At 36.8% G+C, this 19385-nt stretch overlaps 2 protein-coding genes across 3 annotated transcripts; one reads left to right on the plus strand and one right to left on the minus strand.

Annotated features, from left to right (window-relative positions):
- Positions 1-5314: 5314 nt before the first annotated feature.
- LOC145465891 (transmembrane protein 151 homolog) lies at positions 5315-13201 on the minus strand. Of its 2 annotated transcripts, none has more exons than XM_081449651.1 (2): positions 11867-13201; positions 5315-5940 (listed from the first exon to the last, which is right to left on the minus strand). In XM_081449651.1, exons 1-2 carry the CDS (start codon positions 12286-12288, stop codon positions 5895-5897), a joined length of 468 nt encoding a protein of 155 aa, XP_081305777.1. In that variant the 5' UTR covers positions 12289-13201; the 3' UTR covers positions 5315-5894. The 2 variants fall into 2 exon arrangements, with proteins under 2 accessions (XP_081305777.1, XP_081305776.1); XM_081449650.1 differs by lacking the exon at positions 5315-5940 and adding an exon at positions 6217-10100.
- Positions 13202-15625: 2424 nt separating this feature from the next.
- Positions 15626-16779, plus strand: LOC145466371 (melatonin receptor type 1C-like). The gene has a single exon (XM_081450090.1). It carries the CDS (start codon positions 15754-15756, stop codon positions 16768-16770), a length of 1017 nt encoding a protein of 338 aa, XP_081306216.1. The 5' UTR covers positions 15626-15753; the 3' UTR covers positions 16771-16779.
- The last annotated feature ends 2606 nt before the right edge of the window (positions 16780-19385 follow it).

Below are 19385 nucleotides of genomic sequence, written 5' to 3' on the forward strand. Positions count from 1 at the left end.
TAAAGTCCTCGCGGCCCATTAAATGTGGTTAAATAGACTGCATTGCTCAAAGTTTGAACATAATTAGTGAAAATATTACTAGTATCAACTCGTAAGAGTCCCGCTCGAAGTATTTTTCTGGCCTCCCAGTAAAACATAATTCAGCTCAAGCCGACCTATAACAAAAAGCCTTTCGTAGAAAAACAAAACCGACATAAAATTGGAACCTAATTGCTACTATTTCCGTCTTGCGGCAAGCACGTTCTAGTATAAAACAGCAAGGCTTTGAAATGTACGACACACACATTTTGTTGGCTTTCTCCCCGCTGGAACTCTGTTCTATCATTTTGATCATGGTGGCAAAGTGGCTGGTGAGTACGTCTTATAAGTAGAACAAAATTGCTTGTTGAGTGGAAATTAAGAGGCTATATAATTGAATATTTCTGGAACGAATGCAAAATGCAAAGTCTAACATGTCTACGTATTGAAATTGATGTTTGAGAGTGAAAGAAAAGAAAGAGATTTTAGGGTCCGTTTCTATACCAAACGGCATAGAAGGCGGAAGAACCAGTTATGTATTGAGACTGTGCATAAAACCTAAAATCATCACTAAAAAATAAAATCATCGTCTTAAGGATTGCTTAAATTGAATTGACAAACGAACGGAGAAGACATGGCAAATATAAGAAATTTAGTCTTTTGACTTATATGAAGACGCACTCTCAAGGCGGATAAACATGACAACTGTTTAGTCGGGTTTTTTTTTTAACCTTATTATTATTATTATCTTTATTTTATTTTTTCTATTATTATTACCTCTACTAAAAGTTACTTTCAAGTGAACTGTGTTGCTATGAGTCTTAACCGCGTCACGCCTAGCTGGATTACACGAGCTAACCACCTTAATTACACTGATCATGAACTAAGCCGGTGTTGTTACATGCAGTTGTTATGAATCTCAAGCAGTTGTTGTGCCTATTGCATTATCAACCTCAAGATGATTTGCCCTTTTGGTTCTTTCGTGCCATTCCTCTCTTAAAGGCGGTAACAATTAATTACGCGTTAATGACATCTATCGCCGACTTCAATAACTCCGCCGACCTACTAACGATCTTAGGACGACTGTTTTAGCGTAGATCAGAGGGTTATCAATTTGTCCCAAGCGTGGTTATAAAGATAACTCTCTCTAGTCACGTTTTTCTTTAATAAATACATTAATTCAGCTAAAGAAATCAGTGCAAACCAGCAAGGGCCAAAGTAACTACCACGAAAGCTAATCCTTTCTCCGGAAGTCGTTGAAAAACGTGTTTTTTCCGCAGATTAATTTACCATCACATCTAAGTAGGTCTGAGGAAACCTGATCGAAGTGATTTTATTTTAGCATTTCTATATTTGCGACGACCATTTGTCCGAGATGCGTTCAAACTTACACCTCCCTAGATCTCACAGTGTTTTTTGTTGTTGTTATTGTTGTTGTTGTTGTTGTTTTTGTTTTTCAATGAGCATTAATTTTGGAAAGACAGTCACAGATGACGAGCAAAAGGATACTGTTACGTGCGGAAAATATCAGTTAAAAACTATTCTTTTTTAAACGCAATTTGATATATATATCTAGTTTCCGATGACAGGTTTCTTACGAACCTACTCTCGGTTTACTTGCGGCTATTTCTGTCTTGTTTACGACCTATACATTTAAGGACATTCATGTGATCCAATTTAGCAGAGCATTTAAACTTCTGACCTTAATCTCCGCCTTCTCTTATTAAAACAATGCCGCTTACCTAAACAACACTTTTACCGCATACACGCTTGCGAACGGCTTTGTTTACTTTGTTTTTTTTTTTTTTTATCTTGAAACAACTTAAATTTTAACGGCTGAAGTATTTTAAGGAAATATATTATTTCATCGAGATTGTATTTTAAAGAAAAACAAATCAAAACTTTGGCAGTTTGCCGATTCCAGAACATGAACGTGAAACAATTTCTAGTAAGACTCTACACGTGGCTACAATTTGCATTTCCCAGTGAAACAACATTGCGTAAACTCATATTGATCGTTTGTCCCAAGGTTCATAGGGTGTGGTTACGTCTTCCGCAGCGGCTACCCACGTTTGGATGGGTGTGGTCCCATAAACTCCTGGTTTCGCATCGATCAGTAAGGGCAACTTTCATCGACTATGTTTACTCCAGTGATGCATTTTTCGTTACTTTTTGGGAATTGCAATTAACAAATAGTCAGACCCGACATATTTAATACATCTGGAGCAAAGTATTGATCACCATGCTTGAAATGGAGCAAAGTTTTTCCAAGTTTATCCAAGATAAACGAAACTATTCAAGGCATCTGCATCACTCACTCGCCATCATCCACATAACTTTAAATTTTCATTGCTTTTATTTCCAACCATCAACTCTCTTCATTTTCTTTATGTTTATTTTTGTTTCATAATGATTTACGGCAACCTTACGATGCCATAACTGACAAATTATTTTTTCCGAAATGTCAGTCAGAAGATGGATCGAGTCATCTCTGTTCCTTTTCCCCTCGAGTTAAACTCCTCTAAATCGCTGCTTATAACGCTGCGGTAATTTTGTTTCAGTCATGAATGTCACTCAGAAAAGGGTGTGATGTTCGTAGTGGCAGCATGATTTTGTTAATAGCTGCCCTACGACATTGACCTTCAAAATAAAGCAAAAAAAGCGGAGCAATTAAGTTAAAAATAGCCAATCAAAACTTAGTACCATTGAACACGCTAATAAACCCAAGACACTGAACTTATAGCTTCCAGTATTTTTTCCTCTTTTCTTCTATCGAATGATTATTAGCGCAGAGGAATTTCGAAGTAATGTAAGCTTTGAATGAGCGTCGATAAAATGAAACAAAGCAATCACTCTTGCCAACAAAATACGAATAACCTCTTGCAAGCCAATAACGTTAAACTATGCATGCACCAATCGTAAGTGGAGAGGAAATTACTCTGGGCTTTTGCCAACGACGGAAAAACTCGAGGAAGCACTGGATTGCTGACGAGGTCTCGTTTGCAAGTACACGAGTTCAGAGCGACTCCGTAACACAAAGCCAAAGTATTCAGCAAACTAAGACTAACACAGAAAATTAGTTTTGGATAATCAAAATTAATTTATGCACAGCAATAGTTCTAAAACCAGTGATCAATTACCCTAAAGGCGCACGACTCTACTACCTGTGTAAGTCTGAGGATTAGGTGTCGTTAACAAGGCATTTGAACTTTATATTTTTCAGAGTCTTATCATTGCTGGGATGCTTTGGACTCCAATACGAAACCAGCCATGCCTGAGGGAATTCAGCAGCAAATGTAGTTTGCGCTCAATTTACCGTTACACGAGAAGCACCTCACAAGCTCTCCTGAAGGTTGAAGCTCACAGTGATGGCAACGTAAGTGGAATAGCCTTTACAGGGAAACGGAGCGAGCCTCTATACACTGGTAAGGAAGATAGCGACAATATATCATTGTTGTTGTTTCGTTATTTTTTAATAACACATGTAAGAGAACGTCTCGAAATACATTTGATAATGAATATTAAAATGATAAAACTACGACGTTTCGAGGTCATCTTGACTTCATTATCAAGTAGAGGTGTTAGCTGTAGTTTCGAGATTAAATACAAATAAAGGTGATAGAAACACTTATTATGCTAACGTACTCTATCACCTTTATTTGTATTTTTAAATCTCGAAACTACAGCTAACAACTCTAATTGATAATGGAGTCAAGATGACTTGGAAACGTCGTAGTTTTCTTCTTTTAATATTTGTTATTTTCATAACAAAAAAATATAACTTTATATATTAAGAGAGCTTTAGTCTACGTTCAACTTAGTATCTTGCATTTTTGTCTAAGCAGAGACTAAGATGTCGAAACCCTAAGTTCATCACCAGCCGGTGTGATTACGTGGTTTGACAATAGGTTTTCAGGGAAACACTCCAACGCAACACAGTGCACTGATTAATCTAAACGAAAATCCTTTTCTGCACTGAGCTAAGATCTAGACTTTTAGAGTTCACTGGTTAGCTAGAGGGTTGAGAAAACACAATAACACTGGCACGCTGACAACGATTGTCGGGCGAAAAAGAAGAAAATAACATCATCAATGACGACGAATCAAATAAGAAAACACCCTGCCCTGTAAAAAGCGCGTGCTAAAATGAAAGCCGTACTTCTAAAATTAGAAACCCACAAGTGTTTTTGATATAACTTGATAGCAACATAGTTAGCTTGTTGATGTAATGATGACGCGAACAAAAATAATTGACATGTTGATGTTTGAAATAAAAAAAAGAGTGAATTTTCTTCCTTTTTCTCCAGTGTTTTCTGTAAGAAATAGAAAAAAAAAAAAAAAAAAAAAAAAAAAAAAAAAAAAACTATCCCTGTGTATATCTGAACTCAAAAAAGTTGCTGAAATTCAAGCCGGAGGTCTCTAACGCGCGATAGCAACTCGGAAAAAAAAACACACACACACACATTTATTCAACCACAGCAGCTCTGATGATACTCCCATAAACCACTAAATATTTTATTTTTGGTATGGCTTTACAGAATTCCTAATCAAGCGTTGTCTCGTAACCTCATCTGGTCCTATTTACGCTGTCATGCATTGGAACCATGATTCCAATTATAAGCTGGCCGTTCGCTCCGGACAGGTAGAACTCGAGGTAAGAATAAAGAGGAGCACTGTAGTAATTTGCTTGTCTTTAAGTGGTCTAGGTATATTAAGCCTTCTCTGTCCATATTTTAAAAAAGCCAACCTAATCTTATAAGCTTCAAAAAATGCATTTTAAACATTTTATGAGCAGTTATAAGGATCTGGGCCATTTTATCATTTAAATTTTTAATTTTCTTGTTTCAATTGTTAGACTTGATCCAATGCTGTGCTTTTTAATATTTCAGTGTGTCTCATATTTTAGTTTTATATATATATATATATATATATATATATATATATATATATATATATATTATCGTTGCATATTTGCGAATCTTTCTATATTGTTAATGTTTAATAGTTCATCTTTTTATTCTGTAAATATTTATATGAGGGCCACTGGTTTTTCAGTTATTACTGTTCTGTTTTACCCTCGATAAATAAAGTTGATTCTTCTTCTTCTTCTTCCTCTTCGTCTTCTTCTTCTTATTATTATTAACATTATTATTATTATTATTATTATTATTATTGTTATTATTATTATTATCATCATCATCATCATCATCACAAGGCAAATATTTACCGGAGGAAGAATCAGCGGGATAGTTTACCAAGGGAAAAGGGGAAACAGTCCCCTATTCTCTCTTTTTTTTATTAAATAGTAGCACCAAATTAGCAATTGGGCAAGTAAAAGAATCCCGTGAGGTCTAAACGATTAAGCCAATGGAATGGGTGGGATTCACTGGTTTTATATATGCTAAAAGATTATAAATTGTTTTATTTAAAAGAGCTAAATGTTTATTTCGAAGTTTATTGAGTGGTTAAGTGTTTGATTTCACTGTTAGTGAGTGATCATTTTTATGACCATATTTTCTGTCAATATAAGCAAACCAAAACACAGGCAATGAAGTTGATCTACCTTTAATCATTGATTAAGTATTGATTGGTTTTCGATCAACAAGCTCATAGGTATAAGGAGCCTTGCGATGAGTCAACATCCTATCGAAGGGGTGGAGATAAAATGAGCGCTTCAAACAATTTTACTCCCCGCACCCGGCATCGTGAACGATCCTTTTATTGTTTTTTTCTTTCCTTCCAGAGAACCTCATCGACGAGCGATGCTCATCGCTTCCGACTGGGCAGCTCCTCAAACTTCCTATACATAACCTTAAAATCCAAATCAACAGGTCAGCTCTTGGAGTCAAGCCAAGAAGGTCAGGTGCAACTGGCTGTCATTTCCTCAAACAGTGACAGAAAGACTTGGTTCCAAATGAAGTACTGCAAGTAAAAACAAACGTATATAATGTCACAAAAACATTAGGAACATTATGCAATCGAATTGATTGAAAATAATAATGTGGATAGTTTTATTTGTACTAAAAAAAATGCAGAAAAGTTAATTTTCCAAGAATATATTTATGAAATTATATTGAATTATTTACTAGGATTAATAGTGAGTAATTGCAACAGCGCGCTGTTTACAAAAGCCATTAACTGGGCTTTCTTGTTCTTTTGGAACCGGGGGAGAGGTGGGGGGGGGGGGAGTGAGGGACTGCTTTTAAGGCACTCACCCTGTAACACTTAGAGTTGAAAATAAAAGTTGAAGCATTTATAGCAGGCTGAAAAAGATTTCTTTTTGAGGTCCGACTGACACAATCCATATTGGGTCTAGCCAACATCTTGCATTTTATGATTTTTATAAACAGTTAGGAAACCATCAAAAGAAACTCAAAAATAGTCATAACTGCTAAACAATGCTAAAAAAGGAGGAAAACCGAGGAAACAGCAAGATCTTTGACGAATGAAGTATTACACCCAAATAATACCATTGCTTTATTTCTTTAAAAACTTCATAGTGTTATAAGTTAGTTGATGAAGGCCTCTAAAGTACCCCTCCTCCTGGTCCGAACTGATAGTGTAAATTATTGAAAAAAACGTTTCAATAAAAAAGGTACCGGTGTAGTTGAGGCTAATTTGTAGTTAGTAATGACTTACCGATATTTCAATTGTAACCAGCAATTTTTTTCTATCAGTTCTCTGTTCAGCTTTTTTTTTTATTATTTTACCTAAGCTCATCGATTTTAATAAGATATAACGTGTTCACCAAATCAAGCGAGGCTGATCCAAGAGAAAGATTATCACGATCATAACGATTATCACGATTCCAGTATCATGATATCGGAAATTCCTTTTCTTTTCTTTTTTCCTTTTTTTTTTCAAATAACTTGGAACACCTTCTGTTGAAAGGAAAAAAATATATATGCATTAGCTTGCCTAATTAAGTACGACCAATGCACATCACTTCTACTGATATTTGCATGGCATATAGCTGTTTTTATTTGTTTCATAGAAATTTAAAATTGTAACTGAAAATATTAGGGCTGCCATGTCACCTATTTATTTAATGTTGTAATATTTATGAAATCAGACAGAATAAATAAAGTTTTAATTTTTTATGCTCATTTATTTATTAAGAACCCCTTAGTTTGGTATTAAAGATTTAAGTAATAAAACTCAGATAGTTTATTAACAAGTAGAGCGCCTTTTTTTTGCTAAATAAAAGAACGTTGTACAGTATTTGGTTTCACACGATAAACTCCTTTTTTTCACACGGTTTTCTTAATGTAACCTCATGTGGTATCTTATTTTTTTCATTCGTAAGTCACCCCACCCTGTAATTGTTCAAATGATTCCATCAATGCTTAGTGACAATCGCCTGTTTATTTTGATAGTAAACATCTTAAATCTACTCCCTTAGATTTCAAAATTTAAATTAAAAAATCTCAGAAGAGCTCCAAAACTGATAAAAAAAATCAGAACAAGATAGACACAAAGAATGTATCAGTCACGTAACCAAACAATTGACACGCCAGATTGTCTCCTGATTAATGAGACCCTGCTGGTGTGCAATTTAGTATAAATTGTTAAAGCCACACCCACACAGGGGAAGGGGCAGATCTAACAGTACCAGCAAGGATATTTCTATGGGTAACAACATTGCAACCCCCCCTCCCCTTTGCTGGGTGGATACAGGAAACAGAAACAAAACACTGATTATGGTGGCAAAACAGCGGTGTCTCTAGGGGAACCTAAGTTACTAACGGGACCAGAAGAGGGGTGCCCTTCTGGGTGGACAATAGGTCAGATGGTACGATGGCACCATCCTGGAGAGATCCGGACCTATTTCCTTGGAAGTAACATAGGATGGACCAGAAGAGGGGTGCCCCTCTGGGAGGACAATAGGTCAGATGGTACGATGACACCATCCTGGAGAGATTCGGACCTATTTCCAAGGGTGGCCATAGCACTTACTGTGGGGCAAAGTGCAGCCTAGGTTGCACTTCCCTGCCACCAAAAAACCTTTATTGACTAAGCAGCTATAGTTTACACACAATATAACAAATAGAATGTGGCAATGAAGAAACCGAGAAGGTTCAGCAGGAGAAAGCCACCCTCTCATGAAAGGTAATTACAACCACATAGAGGAAAAAGATGGGAAAGGACAAAGCTACCAATACAGGGAGGGAGGGAGGGGAAAGGGGAGAACAGCCTAGCTTGAATACTAGCTCACAACTGGGACAGGGTCAGAAAACAATGGGATTTTACTAACTGGGGATTGAGGGAGTTGGAAGGGGTATAGCACGCTGAAATCACATGAGAGCATGGTGGAAAATCACTGGGAGCTTTGTCGTATGATTTCCCATATGGTAAAACTATTGGGTTGCATTGGACATATACCTAAGGTTCTTGCACAATGGCTAATAGGGGAAAGATAACAGAACTGGTGACAACCTTAGATGACAGCTATGATGTAGACTACAGAGCTCATTAACCACAGTTTAAATGCTTAAACTTCTAATAAAGTTAAGGAAAAGTCAGAAACTTTAACGTACTGTGGTTTTAATTTTGTGAGTTTCAAAAGTTTGAAACAATTGCAGCCCATTCCTCCTTATGAGGTTGAAAAGAAATAATTATCTTAACAAAGCAAGTTGAAGGGAAAAGACAGATAGATAGATCATCCATGGTCTGAGCATTCGGCGAATTGCAATTCCCTAATTCCTACTACGTGGGGCAAAACTGTTCTGGATCGACTTTACAACAAAAAAATGAAACAATCTAAGCGATTAAGCGATTTATTTCCACTATGGAAAGTTATTTGTATACGGATCACGCAAGAAAGGCTTTCGTTACAACGTGTTCAAATTTGGTATCTGAATCACAAAAGCATGCAAAATCACGTGATTTTTGAGAAAAGTGAGTCATATTGAAGTGTTGTTTTGCAAAGAACATCGTTACGTGTTGGTGGAATTTCTGTCAAGAATTTGACAAGAAAGTATGAGAAAGACTTACAACTTATTTGGCCACTGAAATGCGATAATGTTTTCAGAAACTGATCTTCTTTCAAGTCTTTAAACTGTTCTCGCTACCAGATCGATCTTCCATCTGTTTTGAAGATGGCTGCCTTCAGCTCGCACAATTTTACAAAATACTGCTGGTTTAAAGCGTTTTAGGTCAAGAACTGCAAACACTACAGTTTGTGCTTTCAGGAAAGTTTCCGGACGTGTTTCTGGGTCCATCTACCAGGAGCTTGCCATTTCTCATTTTCTTGCATGACAGCTTGAAATAACTTTGTTTGGTTTACCTGGTAGCACCACAACCGTGAATTTCTGATTCCCTAAACCGCTGATGTATCACAGGATTATAGCGCTGTTTAGATGGATTATTGCTCCTTCCTCGTGCCATCTCGTCGAATTCATGAAAAGTATTTCACAAACCGTAACGATGTTCTTCGCACAACAGGATTGGTCTAACACTAGGATGTCTCAGAAATGGCGCAATTTTCCCTACTTTTGTGATTCAGTCTGCAAATTTAGATACGCTGTAATGCAAGTCTTCTTTCCGTGATCCGTGTGAAAATAAATTCCCACGTGTGGAAGTTAATAAGGTTTAAGATAATCATAATATTATTTGACTCTTTTTGCTTGCTTCAAATTTTTGTCGTAAAACGTCGATCCAGAACAGTTTTATCCAGCGTACTAATTGTCTCCTAAAAGAAACGTCAAAAACTGACAACCACCTGCTTTGAAATTTTCACAGACAACCGACGAGTTCTTTTTACAATCATCCACCGAAGAATCGAAGACATCAATATAGCAGAAAAAATCCAATACCACTTCGTTGCAATCCACCACGCCTTTTTCAAAGGATCAACGTACGCAATTACGTGATCTTCGAAACCGTCTATCACAACTTCTTCCTCATAGTCCATATATCTATCCCGATGTCTATTGCGTGCTTGAAAAGCATGAGAGAGATTCTTAAATAGATTTTTCGTTGGCTCATCAGCAAAGTGGAATCCCTTCTTCATTTCCATTCTGGTCAAACTGTAATTTTCTAATCCTTCTGGGAGTTCAGTAATGTCAGCCCATCCTGTGAAACTTGAAGGCGAGAAATAACCAACGTAAAAAAAAAAAAGAAAGAAAGAAAAGAAAGAAAAAAAAATCGCATGTGCTATGCCCGGGAAGATTATCTGAAGCTCTGGGCAAAGATGTGCTATCAATTAAAAGCCCAAATCGTAGCTTGACTGCTTTCAAGCCCAACCCCGCCCCCGCCCCCCCTCCCACCCTAACGGGAGGGATAGGTGGTACTTTTTGTAATGGTCTAAACGTGAAGGCTCCACCCGTAAGGAGTGCCTTCTTCTTCAGGCTTCAGGCATATAAAATAGCAGGGATTTCACAGGTTTTGGTGTAGGGTAGAAAAATCTCATTTGGTTATTTTCAAGGGTCTTTCATTAAAATTTTCGAACTGTCGCACCTTATGGCTGTATCATTTATAAATGAAATAAAATTTATTAGACACTTCAGTGAAAGTGACAAGACTTCCTTTTTTGGCGACTTATTCATAACACGGGACAGTTACGAAAAGATGTGAATGGAGTACCTTTTTTAATTGAAGGTATACGAAAGGCGCACCTTTTCTGTCAAAATGGTCTACATGAGAATAAGAGGTTGGACGGCCCTCGGAGCGGAGCCTCCCCGATTAGTTTTTACGTTTTCCACTAAGTGAGAAATTACATCGATTACGTTAGAAGCAAATGTTATTTTCAGTTTTATATGTCTTCTTAGAACAAACGTTTAGGGGAAGGCGCTTCCTCTAGGCTATTGGTGTATTCAAACAGTTTCAAGCAGTGTTGATATAAACGTTACACCACACTTTTTAACTGATTTATCGTCGCTATTTTGTAGGATATCAAAATCACTTCATCTTCGTGAATTTCGGCGTTTATATTTATTTATTTATTTATTTACTTATTTATTTATTTATTTATTACTTTTTTAAAGGGCAAGGTTTGAGTTAATAATTCTTCTTCTTTATAAAGCAGTGTGAACATTTTATGTATGTAAGTGCCTTGATAAAGTTCTGTTCAATTTATTCAAATCTCTATCAATATTATAAGGTTATGTCCTATCTCTATTCTGCTTTTTAATATCTCTTTTTTTATTTTGTCTATCCTCTATAGTTTTGGGCTTTTTTTAATGCACAATTTTCAGGAAGAGGAAGGAATTCAAATTCATAATAACCAATGTGAGATTATCTCCCAAAGAGTTTATAGTCTCTTTTTACACTCCCCCGTCACCTCTTTGTAACTATTTTTGTTTATGTTTTTTGAACTTTTTTTTCTCTTATCATTATGACTTTTCGCATAGAAAAGGAATTACAAGTAATATTGACAGTTCATTTAAAGAAATTGAGCTGTACATGCTAAGTGCAAAACAACATGAGTAATCGATCATGGCCTTTCTCTTTTATGCACAATCAAAATGTAGAGTCAGATGACATCAGGACTAAACTTATCAACTCGTTAGCATCATGCATTTCGTTCGCTGCTTAACTTCGAGAGGTTTCCCTTTGATGACCGTATACATTTTCTTGCTGCTTTAAGTCTGGCATGTTATCCTCTAAAATAAATTACATATTAACGTTTTCTAAAGCCGATAAGCTCGGCAAGACTTAAAATTGTTTTGGATTAATGTCAAAGTCTGTCTGAAAGACGACTAAACGAATCTTTGATAGAAACCGCGTTCCGGATTGTTTTCAAGTGTCATTTTATGCCCCGAGGTTATTAGCCATTTTAGATGTCGACGTGGTATCTTCGTAGGAGAAAAACAATGCTAAAAGCTAGATTTTTATCCAATGATCTTACCTAAAAGCTTCTGTTTCGTCAAAAGTAACGACTCTCTCCTGATACGTCTCGATTCGTTCCCTCAGTTTTCCTCTTCGATCTCTGTAAGGAATCGCCCTTTGCTTCTTTTCGTAATGCCAGCCAGTTGCTTTGAACAAAATCACAGGCGGCCGTCTTCTGATCGAGTCTATGAACGTCATCGCGGATTCTTTCTTAACTATACTCAAACACCGTCTCGTCGCAGAGCGGTAGCATTCCAAGAGGTAAAATGCGTACAGCAGAAGAAACAAAACGGCTGGCAGTGCCGCAATGTCGCGTGGCGCGAGGCCATCGCGTTCTGTTTTATCCCCGACGGCCCACATGGTGACAACAAAGCACGAGAAAGAGAGGATGTTAAGAAACACTGAGCAGCAGGGACACTCCTCCATCCAGTTGTCGACCATGGCTCTATCATACTAGGGATTCAACGTCAAAAATAACGTATACAATTCAGTGCGTTTCAATAATCAGGATATATATGTCATATCTGCGATGTGCGAAGCGTGATAACGCCCTAGTGAATATGCGAACCGAATAATAGCGTTGCTTGAGATCTCATTGGTGGACTTCTAGTTGTCAGTTTTCTGATATCGACATTTATTACCCAATCAATCCGAAAGCTCTTTTAGCTAGCACAATATGCTAAATGCATCACATCATTTATCGGCTCAGTCTAAACACATAGATCAACGTTGTGAGTTTAGTACTCGAGACGTCCGTTGCGGATATTTAATCAAACTTTCCACCTTTACCGCTCCAAATAACAGCTTTTCTTTAATTAATGTCAGAGTTTTCTGGAGAGTTTGCAGTGAATTTGTTTCTTTTCTGTATCCATTCTTGCAAAAAAGGTATCGCGGCATGGATCCAAGAATTGCAAAAAAAAAAAAAAAAGAGATTCAGGAAGGAGATTCAAAAGGTCAGATCTCCCGTCTTCATTTCCACCGTAAACGAATAGCCCTTGGCTGTTTTCCCGATAAACCACTGCTTAAATGTGCTGAAAGCCCCCCGAAAAATAAAGGTAAAAAATATAAGTGCCAATATCCCATGGATTGTTATTATCTTTTACTGAGTTTACATCTAAAGAGTAAGTGCTAAATTGTCGATTTTACGGGACGATAGGTTGAATTTAAATAGAGACATCCGTTTTCCCAATCCAAGGCGCTTTTATCTCATACGCTATACGGCCTTGGCCATATGTTTGGTCAGATATGCGGTTAGCAAACGAAATATTTAAAAACAGCTTTGCAAATAAAGCGAAAAAAGATAGTTGTTTAGACTAGCAATGATATCCTGATAAACAACAAATCACTGCCAATTCCAGACCCTCTTATGTTCTCTTTTTTTCCGACCTGATTTTAAACTTTTGCGTCTTATGCATGCCGTGGCTGCGATTGTATAATTTAATTGGATTCAAAAAGGCGTTTACGTTATCTACCACAAAATGCATGGTAAGAAAACAAAAATAAAAATATAATATAGTAATAATAACGCCTTGGGGATTAACAATAAACATAAGAAGTAAATGAATACACGTGTGTCTTGTTTACTTTTACATTTTTTGTCTTTTTCCGTTTTTTGTTTTGCTTCTTCTCTTTTTTTCTTGTTTTTCAAATTACATGTAAATGGATGAGCAGGAAATAAATATTTACTTTTTACAGAAGCCGGTTTGGCATACCCAGTTACCAGATATCAACACTGTCAGTCTTTTATTTTAATCATATCCGTTGCACACGAGTAGCTAGTAAATCTAGGAGTCTATAAGGATAACATAGCTATTTATTTTCCATGGCTGCAGTCAGGCCCTACAGCATACATTCTATTTGCCATGGCACCTGTCTAGTTGCTTTCACATGATTTTCTTTCTCGGTACTAAATAATAGGAAATTTGACTGTCGCAAAGTATTTGCATTAGACTTAAATAAAATCGGGAAATAATATTTCTTAATTTATGGTAAGAAAAACATTACGCATAATATAAAGTAATCTTCAGTTTAATGATTTTCATATACGTAAGCCATTACCTAAGCCTTTCATTTCAATTCCATTTTTTCCAAAAATCGACCCCAATCATTTTTAAAATTTTATCATGTGTTTATTATATTTTTTGGAGCAAGATTATACCATTTATTGTTGGGTTACCTATCACGAAACCATATAAGGTAATGTTACACTGCTCCAAATCGTATTAAATGACCATCTGTAGGTAACCTTAATAATAAGATAAATGTGAGAGCATTTCAGATACGATCTCAAAAAAAATTACCAAAGGTAAATAACTCATTGTACATTTTCCTGAGTACCAATTAGCAAAGATATTGGAAAAGAAACCTGGTTTTTAAAATGTTTTTTTTTAGACAAATTCAGAAGTAGGATAAACCACCGTTCATTTTATCCCACCACAAATTCCAAATGCGGCCTTTTATTCTCAGTGTTATTTTACTTCATAAGGCGTCTTATTTTCCAATTATAATCACTTTGAATGTTTTATTCATGAAACGAATATAAAACTACCTTTGCTTTAATTTGAATTTAGGTAATGTATGACAGCTGAAACCAAAAAGGCCTCTTCCGCTACTATCGCATCGTGCCGTCACCTTTAAAACTTTCATATCACTTTTATCTATAGATCGATTTTATTTTGATTTCGATTTATCCCAAGTTTTTTTCGTCTTGCATTGCGAGTATCAAATTAGGAAATAGGCTAGTGGATGTTTGACTGGGATTGACCAAACAAGTCCAACCGCAAACGATAGTCTGAAGTCATTTCAACCGGTAGAAAACCACAATACGATTTAGTAAACTTCTTCACTTAAGTCTAATAAGTATGCTTTTTGGTGTTCCTCTTTACATTTCAGACTCATGTTTAATCAAAACAGCTTTCGGAACTGACCATTTTTCTCTTTAATAGAAACGTGTTGTTCCTATTCATAAGTTTTAATGAAGCTGTAAAATTGTTTGCTTCTCGTGCTCACTCTGGACTTCGTTAATGAAAACATGTCATACACGCTGTCGATTGAAATTCGTGTCGAAAAAGCGACAGTTGAAATATTTTAGACACTCAGTAAAAATCTTGTATTACATGCACAACTGGCCTACATACAGCTTAATGTCAGATTGTCTGGGCAAAAAGGCATCCAAACTTTAAAATACTGTCTTTGAATACCGACGTGAACGTTTGCAATGAACATCAGTGTCCTAGCGAGGTAAACAACACTTGCTGTATATTTGAAATGCTTTTAAGTAACCCGACTCCTCTAAAAATTTTAATGGAGCCCCCAATTTGCATTGCAAAAACATATACACAGCTAGTTTGCATAACTATGTCCGTATGCGGTGATTCAAACCTGGAATTTTTTTTTTCTGGCATTTTAATTGAGTCTTCACAACATTATGCAACAGCATTGCAAAAGTCAGTGAGTATTAGCAAAGATGAGCAGAAGTTTTGAAACCTTCCTCTTTTGTTTTCAACAAAATAAAGGAATATATGTTCTAAAAATTCTGTTCTTATCTCGTGAAGGCCACATGTCTATCCAATCTACCTTGAATGAAGGTGACAGCAGTGGTTAAAACTCAAATTGGTTCTCGACAAAAAGATAAAGCCTTCCGCCGATAGCATTGTGAAAAATGACAACTCTTTAACATACATATGACACAAGAATAATCGATATTAATTGGACATCTGCTCCAGAAGTAATAACATAAAACGAACAGTCGGGCTTATTTCATTTTGAAAGGTAAGCATTCACCGAAAAACACGCCTAATTTGGGCCTGCTGTTTCAGTTTCGACAGTATTTTTGCGAGCGCCCTTTGGGCTTGCTGTTCTTTAGTTTCGAGCCAATTATCAATTTTTGAAAGAGCTGGAACCTAAATGTCCGAGCATAGCAAAGGACATCCCTCGCTGGAGAAGTATGTGACTTTCCTTGCGGAAAGACCAACTGGGGTGGTGGTCATTGAAGCGTTGGTCTGCGCTATCTTAATCCTGGCAGCTTTGGTTGGAAACTCCTTAGTCCTATGGATGGTGTGCAAAAATAAAAATCTTCGAACAATTCCCAATTTGTTCATCGTCTCGCTGGCGTTAGCTGATATCGGAATGGCTATACTTTGCCAACCGCCATGCCTTACAGTTCTCGTGGTGGGAAAGCGCACCTACGGAAATTTCGTCTGTCAGCTTCAAGGTTATGTCGTCGCCATGCTCTCCTGTGTCTCGCTTCTGACGTTAACCTTGGTTGCCGTGAATCGGTACTTCTTGATCGTACGACCAAAGCACTACCAAAAGCTTTTCACCACTAAACGCACTCGATGGATGATCTTGGGGATTTGGATTCTTTCACTGATGGAGCCGCTGCCTTATCTGTGTTCCAATCACCGTTACGTTTATCACGCAGGGAAGTTCTTTTGCTTTCAAGTCGTCGAGGTCGACTTTTTCACCTTGCTGGGGTACGTCTTCGTTGCCATTCCCACGGTCGTACTCTCATTTTGTTACTACAACGTTTTTAAGGCCCTGAAAGAGCACAAAAAGCGGCTTCATAGCATGAGACGCCGAGGCGACCAGCCGACCACGGTGAAAATCACTATTGAAGACATCAACGTCACGAAAACCTTATTCCTCACAGTATGCGGATTTCTCATCTGCTGGACACCGATTGCGATCGTGGATTTCATCGGGTTTGGTCAAGGGAGCTGGAACCTTCCTCGCGAGATGTACGTCATGTACACATTTTTGGGTCAGCTGAGCACTGTGATCAATCCTGTTATTTATGGTGTAATGAACAAGACCTTCAGAGACGAATACAAGAAACTGTTCAAGTGGAGCGATGGAGCGGATATTACCCAGGATTCCGAGGAAACTCCGCATACTCAGGAGAGTAAGTGCTCTGTCCTTTAGAATAGGTGACATTTTAAACACCTACCTTGTAATTTTGCTCTAGGCAAAATGGAGTGCTTTACTAAGGTTGGAATAAAATAATATATCAGATGCATGCAGTAGATAACTTAGCTGTAGTACGATTTAAGCGAACGCAGTTCACGCACGATCGTTTTTCGTGGCTGAGCTTGAAGTGTTTTCCCAAAATCCATGCGTACTTATTGCACACTTGTACCGCACGTCACCAGAGTAAACGTTCGTACAGAAATATCGAGTTAAGCTTCACTAAAATAGTCAAGGTTCTAGTCTTTGAATCGAAGGGAAAATAAGCAATAGATTTCAAATCTAATAGAGAAATTTTAGCTTTACTGCGAATGAAGGTGATTTCATTTTCGCCAAAAAATATTGGTAATTTAACCCATATTCTATCAAATTATTTCAAACAACCTTGCTATATTTTAGTAAAGTGTCGAATGATGTGTAGCACCTGAACTACAAAACAAAACAAAAAAAAACCTGCTCTTCTCAAACTAGCTAGAAAAGAGATCCAACATAGCTCACTGCACTCCATAGTAGGTGTTTTGAGGTCAGGCGGTCTGTAGAACATGCTGTTTAGCGAGGAAGAGCACAGATGTGATACATGCACGAGCGCGAAGCGTCAGGCCAGTGCGAGTGAAGACAAAAAGAGAAAAACTAGGCTTTCATTAGAAGAGTTTGGTAAAGTGTGTAAATGAATTTTATCATAAAATTTATAACGTAAGCAAGTTGCAGAAGGGTATATATTTGATTTTCTGTTTATGTGTTTTCCAACCGATCAAAACTCACCACAAATACAAAACGCGTGAAACGTGCGCGAGCGAGTCAGGATGAATTTTGTTTTTACAACTGATTGAATAACACAGTGGCCGTCTTTTTTAAGAATCAATCACTTACAGTGGTAATATAAAACCAGACCAAGTACGAATTACTTTCGAGGCTCAAGTGAAGACCATTCTAATAGTCAAAACTATAGCGGGATCAGATATTATTTGCCATTATTCAAGACCGGATTTGACAGAACCTGTCAGACCGCAATCAATCAAAGATTGCGCCAAATGTTTCGAGTTTGAAAAATTCACCAAACAGTGAAAGGTATCATATGTTTCAATATATGTCTAAAATTTGAAAATATCAAAGTCACAGTTGATGTGATGTTTTTACTGCAAAAAGAGGACATGTTTTTGCAGCGAAGAATTGGCACGATTGCGGCCTTAAAAAATAGTCATAATGAAAAGCAGATTAAAACAACATTTGTTTGTGTGTCGAAAAAGTGAAACCGCCACAAAAATGCATCTCCCAAAACAGACCACTTCTTTCTTTCTTTCTTTTTTTCAAAATAGAGGATAATATTATATGTTATCTGTTATTCTTCACAATTATTAGCATAACAGCTAACTCACTTCTAGATTTATAGTAAAAGGCAATAGAGTTATCAGGGTAGTGGAGCGAATTCAAAAAGGTCTATGATCCGCCAAAGCTAAATAGAATATTGTTGTGTTATCGGTCTAGTAGATGTGGTCAATTACAGTATGTAAGCTGTAACAATAAGGATTGAAGTAAAACGGATGCACTGTCACTAGGAAGTGTTCACACTAGGTGATATAATAATGATATGTTCAACAGAAAATATGTAAGAGTTATGCTCATGTTTTTTAATGCGGTTTTAAGGGGTTGCTTTTAGGCGTTATTGTTGACGCACAAGGCCAGTTTCTAACGGACGCCATTTCATTTCATGGTTTCTTTGCCAAATACTGAGTTTGAGTGTCACATTCAGGAAAAAGGTGAACTCAGCAGTAACATTTCAAACGCTGTCGTGTGAGCACTCCTTAGTACATTGCATATGTTTCTCTTACTTGCAATTGCAAGCATATATATTATTTTTACACGTAGAAAAGAGAAAGAAAGATCAACAAACCATCACTTTAAGATACTTTACTGGTGACTTCAAAAAGTATACTATTTAAAAGGTCTAGATAGCAGCAGACATGTAAAGATTCTAAGGAAAACGACCGATTTTTTTAAGTTTAAAAGACATGTTTCGACAGAACTTCTGTCATCTTCACTTAATTTACACCTTTTCACGTTCTGTTGTTACTATTTGTCTTAAATAGCATTTTTGCCTACTTATTATTCAACCTGCTTTGTAATCATTCATTCAACTGAAGATGACAGAAGTTCTGTCGAAACATGTCTTTTAAGCGTAAAAAATCGGTCGTTTTCCTTAGAATCTATACTATTTAAGAGTTTAAGTATCGTAACTGAATAATAATTACACGAATAAAACTCTCAATATCAGTATTCTCAAGTGTCATTCTTTTATGACAACATCGTTAACCATGCATTTAGTTTCAATACCGCATGCATTACAAATTTGTAGACTATATCCGTCTGTTTTGTTGTTGTTGCTGTTGTTTTACTGCTTTAAAATGACTTTCTTAATGAAAGTCGTACTTCAAGAAAAATTCTGCGACGTCGCTATTGACGAGACCTGTAACATTTGCGCAAGACTAGGAAATATGTTGAGGTAACCTCGCTCGCGTCTTTATATTATTGTCTTGCAGTTTTTTTCCTAACTAAAGAATAAGAATTTAGTATCT

Source organism: Orbicella franksi, chromosome 13 (genome assembly GCF_964199315.1).
Source record: "Orbicella franksi chromosome 13, jaOrbFran1.1, whole genome shotgun sequence".
NCBI lineage: Eukaryota > Metazoa > Cnidaria > Anthozoa > Scleractinia > Merulinidae > Orbicella > Orbicella franksi.